The sequence below is a fragment of the Sebastes fasciatus genome, chromosome 11, assembly GCF_043250625.1.
Source record: "Sebastes fasciatus isolate fSebFas1 chromosome 11, fSebFas1.pri, whole genome shotgun sequence".
In the NCBI taxonomy this organism is placed as follows: Eukaryota; Metazoa; Chordata; class Actinopteri; order Perciformes; family Sebastidae; genus Sebastes; species Sebastes fasciatus.
The window spans coordinates 1,763,446-1,773,422 of NC_133805.1; the positions used below are offsets into that span (position 1 = coordinate 1,763,446).

Consider the following 9,977-nt stretch of genomic DNA (forward strand, 5'->3'; position numbering starts at 1 on the left):
TATTTTATTAATTACTTATTTTATTATATTTAAGTTATATGATTTTATTCTATTTTATTAATTACTTATTTTATTTCAGTTGTAAAATTATCTAATTTATTTTGTATTAATTACTTATTTTATTTAAGTTTTATAATTGTATTCTATTTTACTGTTATTTTATTAATCACTTATTTTATTGTATTTAAGTTTTAAAATTGTTTTTTATTTTATTTTTGTATTAATTATTTATTTTATTTAAGTTGTATGATTTTATTCTATTTTATTGTCATTTAATTATTTACTTATTTTATTTAAGGTGTATAATTGTATTCCATCTTACTATTATTTTATTAATCACTTATTTTATTGTATTTAAGTTGTAAAATTGTTTTCTATTTTATTTTTTATTGATTACTTATTATTATTTTAAATATTCTAGTGCTAGAATATCAATGTTACTGTGTTACATTTTTTTTTAAACTTGACCAACTGAATTCTGACTGTTTCTCCAGTTTCTGAAGTCTGTGTAATAAATCCTCTCTATTGACTCAGAGCACAAAGAAAATGTTGTCTGTAAAGAAACAGCAACGAGTGATAGAAAACTCTGCTCGTTTGTGTGTGACGAAGCTGTTTTAGTGAGGAAAGCTGAAAGGACAGAGACCGACTGACAAACGCTCTCCTGCTCTGAACATGAACTCTGGACTTTGTGGTGTTTCAGGAGGCCTCAGTTATTCTCTCATAGTAGTTTCACATGTTCTCCACCAGCTGTGTCTGATACTCTGGAATGAAGACAGGAAGAAAAGACTTTGTTCACGTTAGTTTATTCATCATGTGAAGCGTCACTTTGTTCACACATCCCATCAGTAAAGTCTGTTAAAGGATTCAATGATCTCATGTTCACCATCAGCTGGTTTGACCAGAATCTCAGCCATGAGAAAGAGAATAATGAATGATCTCCTTATTGATTATGATCAGGAGGATTACACTTCTACAATACCTCAGAACAACAGCAACATCACATCAATGTGATTCTAGATCTCTTTACAAAGAGAACAGAGTATCTAGAGGATAAAGGAGGTCTTTGTCTCTTCAGAGCCATGCAGTGGAAGAGACACAACAACATACAAATACATCACTACGAATATTCATCACACATTTAGAGCTCAGAGGAGTTTACATCTTCATGTAGAGAAACATCATCATCATCATCATGAGCAGTGAAACAGACACAGGACGGAGCACCACCTGAAGACACTCAACATTTACAACTCATGAGACGACGTCAAAGTACCGCCCACAACGTTTGAGTGACAGCTGATCTCTGTGCAGTGAAGACATGACGCAACAATCAGCGACAAACACAGAGACTAAATGAGTTTAAGAGTTAAAACCAAGCGGGAACCTCCGGTGCTGAGCAGTGAAGCCGATGCAGAAGTGCCAACAAACTGCAGTTCCTCTAACGGCCACTAGAGGCTCTAAAAGAGAGTCAATCCCCACAGACCTCCATGTTAAAACTGTACAGCAGAAATAAACATGTTTACAGCCTGGTACAAAAAAAACAACTGGAATAACGTTACCGGACAGCGCCATTCGAGTCTTGTTCTAATTAGCAGTCTGACAATTTAACCCTCTGTCCCTTTAAATGACTTCTGTCTATCTGAGTTTACACAACTCAGCAGAGTCTCCATCATGATAATAAGGCCCAAGTCCAGCATAGAGAGGCTCAGTGAATGTGGTCTGGACTCTGCGGAGGAGAGTCATGGTTTCAGAGACGTTGTAGAAGGACAGAATACCTGCACTGTGATCCAGGTACACTCCTACTTTGGAGGACTGAGGACCTGAGACGGGGGTTTGAACATAGTTGTAATGAATTGTAAAACCGATATTGTTGTACCAAAATGTATAACTGTTATTGTTACTATATAACATCCAAGATTTGTCATTGGATCCAAATCCACATTCATTCTCCCCTGCTCTGCTGATATTCTTGTATGCGACTGCTACATGAACTCCATCTCCTCTCCACTCCACCTCCCAGTAACAACGTCCAGTCAGACTCTCTCTACTCAGGACCTGACGCATATAAGTGAATCTGTCTGGGTGACTAGAATAAGACTGATCTTCACTCTTTGCTGTTGCTTTTCTGTTCCCCTCAGATAATAACAGCTTTGTGTGTGCTGTGTTTGGATCCAGTGTGATTTCTCGTGAATACTGTAAGAATCCAGCTCTGGTCTTGGGCTCTGGTTGTGGCAGTAAAACATCCACATTAGACACTGTCCATGAGACGTTTGTCCATTTGTCTCTCAGAACGTCCTGTAGTTTATCTCTGACTTCTGACACAGCCGCCGTCACGTCCTCAAAGTAGCTCAGAGGACGGATATTGATGCTGGATGTAGACTCGCTGAGCGGTGACAGTGAGGGGTAGTTGAGTAGAAACTGGTTGTGATCCTCTGTGTGTGACAGCAGCTTCATCTCAGCGTCTCTCCTCTTCAGCTCAGTGATCTCCTGCTCCAGCTTCTCCTGAAGCTCTTTGACTCGACTCACTTCGGTTTCCTGCTGGGATCTGACCTGCTGCTTCACATCACAGCTTCTTTTCTCCATGAGACGGATCAGCTCGGTGAAGATCTTCTCACTGTCCTCCACTGCTTTATCAGCAGAGCGATTGACAGCCTCCACCTCCTGTTGGAGCAGCTTCACATCTTTCTCTCTGTCCTGGATCCTCTGCTGGATGTTGAGTCGACTCACCTCCAGCTCTCTCTGCCTCTCGGTCCTTTCTGCTGAGACGGTGTCGTGGCCTTTATGTTCATCCATTAAGCAGAGATAACAGATACACTGCTGATCAGTACAACAGAAAATCTTCATCACCTCGTCGTGACGAGAGCAGATGTTCTCCTGGAGCTTCTTGGAGGGCTCCACCAGCTTGTGTTTCTTTAATGGAGCCACATCATAATGAGGCTGGAGGTGTTTCTCACAGTGAGAGACCAGACACACCAGACAGAACTTGAAGGCTTTCAGTTTCCTCCCAGTGCAGAAATCACAGGCCACATCTTCAGGTCCAGCATAGCAGTGATCAGCAGGAGCAGCTTGGAGTCCAGTCTTCTTCAGTTCCTCCACTAAATCTGATATTAAGGTGTTTTTCATCAGGACAGGCCTCGGTGTGAAGGTCTGCCTACACTGAGGGCAGCTGTAGATCTTCTTCTCATCCTCTCCATCCCAGAAGCCTTTAATACAGTTCATGCAGTAGCTGTGTCCACAGGAAGCAGTCACCGGATCCTTCAGTAGATCCTGACAGATGGAACAAGAGAACCTTTCGTGGTCCAGCTGATTTTCTTGCTGCGCCATTTCACCTCTCAGAGACGACGACTGTCTGAGTCTCACTTCCTGAGAAGTGAAACTAGTTTGAGCTCTGATCTAAACAACATGTGCACTGAATGGAGCCTGTCAGCTCTCACTGCACCACCATGTCGGTTACACCCATCTTCAAAACTGTAGATCTGAAGGGGAGGGAACGAGGAAATAAGAGGACAGAGTGCAGCTGTTGTGTTTGAGAGGAGGAAGAGGAGGGAGGGGGTTATCAGGCTCTGCTTCATTCCAGGAAGAGGAGCGGTATGAGAGAGATAATCCAGCCCCTCCACCCTCCCCCTCGGTGGTGGAGTGAACTCTGTCTGTAGTCTCACTAACAGCTCAATGAAGCTCCTGCTTTAAGGTGGAGGGGAGAAATACAGCAGCAAGCTTTGGGACAAACGTCCTATAAATAAATAAATAAATATCAGCATCAGAAATACTTTATTGACCCCCGGGGAGGAAGATTGAGTTAATTTTGCTCCCACTGTAGAATATAAATAAATATACATAAAAATAGAGAAATCATAAGAAAATATAAATAATAAATATTTATAACAGTGCAAATAATAATGCTGAAAAATAAGATCTATTTAGCCATTTTGGACTGAAAGCGACTGCCGGACGCCAGTGAAACGTCCGCCTACAAAGAGCCGTACAAAAGTAAAACTAAATTATTTAAATTATTTTGTCATATATTTAATGTCTACCGAAATGTACTGTGTCGAACAATAACAATATTATAAATATTCATACTATTATAACTATTTTCTTATTTATATATTAAACTTTTAGCCCGGCTGCTGGGTTCCATAAATAGAAGTCAAATATAAATATTATACATGTTCAGGAACAGATAATGTGTCTGCTGGCGACATCTAGTGGACAAAACAAAACAAATAAACATTTAAATAAGATATTTCACTTTAACACCTTCTGAAGACACAAATTATCATCTGCATTAAAATTTATTTTACGTACATACAAACAGAAAAACATATCAAAATACTATTAAAAAATGATGAAGATAATAAATAAATAAGTGACATTCAGGACAAAAGTCAAATGGATTAACTGTTCAACTCCATGAGTTTTTATGACTTAATGCTGCAAAATGTTTCTGAAATATATAGAAAGTTCATTTTCCCTCTTTTCAAATGAAGCTGGAGAAAGTTTTAAGGATCCAACGTAATGAGATTCAACACTTTCAGTTCAGGCGTGGAGGTAAACTCAGAGAAGGGCCCGGCTTGGATGCGTATTAAGAGAAGGGCCCGGCGTGGAGGTAAACTAAGAGAAAGGCCCGGCGTGGAGGTAAACTAAGAGAAGGGCCCAGCGTGGAGGTAAACTAAGAGAAGGGCCCGGCGTGGAGGTAAACTAAGAGAAGGGCCCAGCGTGGAGGTGAACTAAGAGAAGGGCCCAGCATGGAGGTAAACTAAGAGAAGGGCCCGGCGTGGAGGTAAACTAAGAGAAAGGCCCGGCGTGGAGGTAAACTAAGAGAAGGGCCCAGCGTGGAGGTGAACTAAGAGAAGGGCCCAGCATGGAGGTAAACTAAGAGAAGGGCCCGGCGTGGAGGTAAACTAAGAGAAAGGCCCGGCGTGGAGGTAAACTAAGAGAAGGGCCCAGCGTGGAGGTAAACTAAGAGAAGGGCCCGGCGTGGAGGTAAACTAAGAGAAGGGCCCAGCGTGGAGGTGAACTAAGAGAAGGGCCCGGCATGGAGGTAAACTAAGAGAAGGGCCCGGCGTGGAGGTAAACTAAGAGAAAGGCCCGGCGTGGAGGTAAACTAAGAGAAGGGCCCAGCGTGGAGGTGAACTAAGAGAAGGGCCCAGCATGGAGGTAAACTAAGAGAAGGGCCCGGCGTGGAGGTAAACTAAGAGAAAGGCCCGGCGTGGAGGAGAACTAAGAGAAAGGCCCGGTGTGGAGGTAAACTAAGCGAAGGGCCGGTGGCTGACTCGGGGATGTTGGTGGTGTGCATGTCGCGTGTCATGCCGCGTGTCATGCCGCGTGTCATGTTTTTTCATGATATTTTTCAACATACTATACTTTGACATTTTTTTCATGAAATCTTTCGACATACTATACTATAACTTTTGTTCATGAAATATTTCGACATACTATACTATGACTTTTTTTGTGATATTTTTCGACATACTATACTATGACTTTTTCATGAAATTATTTGATATACTATACTTTGACTTTTTCCAGACATATTTTTATTTTTTTCCAAGTCGTAAATTTTATTATTTATTATTCTATTCTATTTTATTGTTATTTTATTAATCTAATTTTTTTAAGTTGTATAATTTTATTGTTCATTTTATTATAATTCTATTCTATTTAATTGTTATTTTTATTAATCTAATTTTATTTAAGTTGTATCATTTTATTCTGTTTTATTGTTATTTTATTAATCTAATTTTATTTAAGTTGTATAATTTTATTGTTAATTTCATTCTATTTTATTGTCATTTTATTAATTACTTATTTTATTTAGGTTGTATAATTCTATTCCTTTTTATTGTTATTTTATTAATGACTTATTCTATTTAAGTTGTATAATTGTATTCTATTTTATTGTTATTTTATTAATCTAATTTTATTTAAGATGTATAATTTTATTGTTAATTTTATTATAATTCTATTATATTTAATTGTTATTTATTAATCTAATTTTATTTAAGTTGTATAATTTCATTCTGTTTTATTATTATTTTATTAATCTAATTATACGTAAGTTGTATAATTGTATTGTATTGTTATTTTATTAATTACATACTTGATTAGAGTTGTATGATTTTATTCTATTTTAATCATTATTATTTGTATTTAAGTTGTATGATTTTATTCTATTTGATTGTATTTCAATGTATTTAAAATGTAAGATATATGTATTATTTTATTAATCACTTATTTTATTTACGTTGTATAATTTTAGTCTATTTTACTGTTATTTTATTAATCTCTTATTTTATTGAATTTAATTTGTATTATTTTATTCTATCTTATTACTTACTTATTTTATTTAAGTTATATAATTTTATTCTGTTTTATTGTTATTTTATTAATGACTTATTTTTTATTAAATTTGAGTTGTATTATTTTATTCTACTTTATTAATTACTTATTTTATTTTATTTAAGTTGTAAAATTGTTTTTCTATTTTATTTTTTATTAATTACTTATTTTATTTAAGTTGTATAATTCTATTTTATTTTATTGTTATTTTATTAATCACTTATTTTATTGTATTTAAATTGTAAAATTGTTTTCTATATTATTTTTTATTAATTACTTGACCAACTGAATTCTGACTGTTTCTCCAGTTTCTGAAGTCTGTGTAATAAATCCTCTCTATTGACTCAGAGCACAAAGAAAATGTTGTCTGTAAAGAAACAGCAACGAGTGATAGAAAACTCTGCTCGTTTGTGTGTGACGAAGCTGTTTTAGTGAGGAAAGCTGAAAGGACAGAGACCGACTGACAAACGCTCTCCTGCTCTGAACATGAACTCTGGACTTTGTGGTGTTTCAGGAGGCCTCAGTTATTCTCTCATAGTAGTTTCACATGTTCTCCACCAGCTGTGTCTGATACTTTGGAATGAAGACAGGAAGAAAAGACTTTGTTCACGTTAGTTTATTCATCATGTGAAGCGTCACTTTGTTCACACATCCCATCAGTAAAGTCTGTTAAAGGATTCAATGATCTCATGTTCACCATCAGCTGGTTTGACCAGAATCTCAGCCATGAGAAAGAGAATAATGAATGATCTCCTTATTGATTATGATCAGGAGGATTACACTTCTACAATACCTCAGAACAACAACAACATCACATCAATGTGATTCTAGATCTCTTTACAAAGAGAACAGAGTATCTAGAGGATAAAGGAGGTCTTTGTCTCTTCAGAGCCATGCAGTGGAAGAGACACAACAACATACAAATACATCACTACGAATATTCATCACACATTTAGAGCTCAGAGGAGTTTACATCTTCATGTAGAGAAACATCATCATCATCATCATGAGCAGTGAAACAGACACAGGACGGAGCACCACCTGAAGACACTCAACATTTACAACTCATGAGACGACGTCAAAGTACCGCCCACAACGTTTGAGTGACAGCTGATCTCTGTGCAGTGAAGACATGACGCAACAATCAGCGACAAACACAGAGACTAAATGAGTTTAAGAGTTAAAACCAAGCGGGAACCTCCGGTGCTGAGCAGTGAAGCCGATGCAGAAGTGCCAACAAACTGCAGTTCCTCTAACGGCCACTAGAGGCTCTAAAAGAGAGTCAATCCCCACAGACCTCCATGTTAAAACTGTACAGCAGAAATAAACATGTTTACAGCCTGGTACAAAAAAAACAACTGGAATAACGTTACCGGACAGCGCCATTCGAGTCTTGTTCTAATTAGCAGTCTGACAATTTAACCCTCTGTCCCTTTAAATGACTTCTGTCTATCTGAGTTTACACAACTCAGCAGAGTCTCCAACACTAAAAATAGAATAAGGCATAAGTCCAGCATAGAGAGGCTCAGTGAATGTGGTCTGGACTCTGTGGAGGAGAGTCATGGTTTCAGAGACGCTGTAGAAGGACAGAATACCTGCACTGTGATCCAGGTACACTCCTACTTTGGAGGACTGAGGACCTGAGACGGGAGTTTGAACTCTGTTGTAATGAAATGTATAACCGTTATTGTTACAATATAACATCCAAGATTTGTCGCTGAGTCCAAATATACATTCATCCTCCCTCCTTGATCTGCTGATACTCTTGTATGCGACTGCTACATAAACTCCTCCCCCTCTCCACTCCACCTCCCAGTAACAACGTCCAGTCAGACTCTCTCTACTCAGGACCTGATACCAACCAGTGAATCTGTCTGGGTGACTAGAATAAGACTGATGTTCTCTCATGAATGTTGCTTTTCTGTTCCCCTCAGATAATAACAGATGTGTGTGTGCTGTGTTTGGATCCAGTGTGATTTCTCTTGAATACTGTAAGAATCCAGCTCTGGTCTTGGGTTCTGGTTGTGGCAGTAAAACATCCACTTCAGTCCCTCTCAGAGAGACGGTTGTCCATTTCTCTCTCAGAACGTCCTGTAGTTTATCTCTGACTTCTGACACAGCCGCCGTCACGTCCTCAAAGTATCTCACAGGAAGGATATCGATGCTGGATGTAGACTCGCTGAGCGGTGACAGTGAGGGGTAGTTGATTAGAAACTGGTTGTGATCCTCTGTGTGTGACAGCAGCTTCAGCTCAGCGTCTCTCCTCTTCAGCTCAGTGATCTCCTGCTCCAGCTTCTCCTGAAGCTCTTTGACTCGACTCACTTCACTTTCCTGCTGGGATCTGACCTGCTGCTTCACATCACAGCTTCTTTTCTCCATGAGACGGATCAGCTCGGTGAAGATCTTCTCACTGTCCTCCACTGCTTTATCAGCAGAGGGATTGACAGCCTCCACCTCCTGTTGGAGCAGCTTCACATCTTTCTCTCTGTCCTGGATCCTCTGCTGGATGTTGAGTCGTCTCACCTCCAGCTCTCTCTGCCTCTCGGTCCTTTCTGCTACAGTTGAGACGGTGTCGTGGCCTTTATGTTCATCCACAGAGCAGAGATAACAGATACACTGCTGATCAGTACAACAGAAAATCTTCATCACCTCATCGTGACGAGAGCAGATGTTCTCCTGGAGCTTCTTGGAGGGCTCCACCAGCTTGTGTTTCTTTAATGGAGCCACATCATAATGAGGCTGGAGGTGTTTCTCACAGTAAGAGACCAGACACACCAGACAGGACTTGAAGGCTTTCAGTTTCCTCCCAGTGCAGAAATCACAGGCCACATCTTCAGGTCCAGCATAGCAGTGATCAGCAGGAGCAGCTTGGAGTCCAGTCTTCTTCAGTTCCTCCACTAAATCTGATATTATGGTGTTTTTCATCAGGACAGGCCTCGGTGTGAAGGTCTGCCTACACTGAGGGCAGCTGTAGATCTTCTTCTCATCCTCTCCATCCCAGTGGGTTTTAATACAGTTCATGCAGTAGCTGTGTCCACAGGAAGCAGTCACCGGATCCTTCAGTAGATCCTGACAGATGGAACAAGAGAACCTTTCATGGTCCAGCTGATTTTCTTGCTGCGCCATTTCACCTCTCAGAGACGACGACTGTCTGAGTCTCACTTCCTGAGAAGTGAAACTAGTTTGAGCTCTGATCTAAACAACATGTGCACTGAATGCAGCCTGTCAGCTCTCACTGCACCACCATGTCGGTTACACCCATCTTCAAAACTGTAGATCTGAAGGGGAGGGAACGAGGAAATAAGAGGACAGAGTGCAGCTGTTGTGTTTGAGAGGAGGAAGAGGAGGGAGGGGGTTATCAGGCTCTGCTTCATTCCAGGAAGAGGAGCGGTATGAGAGAGATAATCCAGCCCCTCCACCCTCCCCCTCGGTGGTGGAGTGAACTCTGTCTGTAGTCTCACTAACAGCTCAATGAAGCTCCTGCTTTAAGGTGGAGGGGAGAAATACAGCAGCAAGCTTTGGGACAAACGTCCTATAAATAAATAAATAAATATCAGCATCAGAAATACTTTATTGACCCCCGGGGAGGAAGATTGAGTTCATTTTGCTCCCACTGTAGAATATAAATAAATATACAT

The 9,977-nt window shown here is 39.7% G+C and overlaps 2 protein-coding genes across 2 annotated transcripts; both read right to left on the bottom strand.

Annotated features, from left to right (window-relative positions):
* Positions 1 to 786: 786 nt before the first annotated feature.
* LOC141776359 (tripartite motif-containing protein 16-like) lies at positions 787 to 3,888 on the bottom strand. Its single transcript, XM_074649873.1, has one exon. It carries the CDS (start codon positions 3,322 to 3,324, stop codon positions 1,636 to 1,638), a length of 1,689 nt encoding a protein of 562 aa, XP_074505974.1. The 5' UTR covers positions 3,325 to 3,888; the 3' UTR covers positions 787 to 1,635.
* Positions 3,889 to 6,940: 3,052 nt separating this feature from the next.
* Positions 6,941 to 9,816, bottom strand: LOC141776360 (tripartite motif-containing protein 16-like). The gene has a single exon (XM_074649875.1). The coding sequence runs from the start codon at positions 9,463 to 9,465 to the stop codon at positions 7,789 to 7,791; it is 1,677 nt and encodes a 558-aa protein (XP_074505976.1). The 5' UTR covers positions 9,466 to 9,816; the 3' UTR covers positions 6,941 to 7,788.
* Positions 9,817 to 9,977: the final 161 nt, after the last annotated feature.

Bases quoted from the DNA above. Each gene is read 5' to 3' on its own strand.
- LOC141776359 (XM_074649873.1), bottom strand. From the start codon at position 3,324: ATGGCGCAGCAAGAAAATCAGCTGGACCACGAAAGGTTCTCTTGTTCC.
- LOC141776360 (XM_074649875.1), bottom strand. From the start codon at position 9,465: ATGGCGCAGCAAGAAAATCAGCTGGACCATGAAAGGTTCTCTTGTTCC.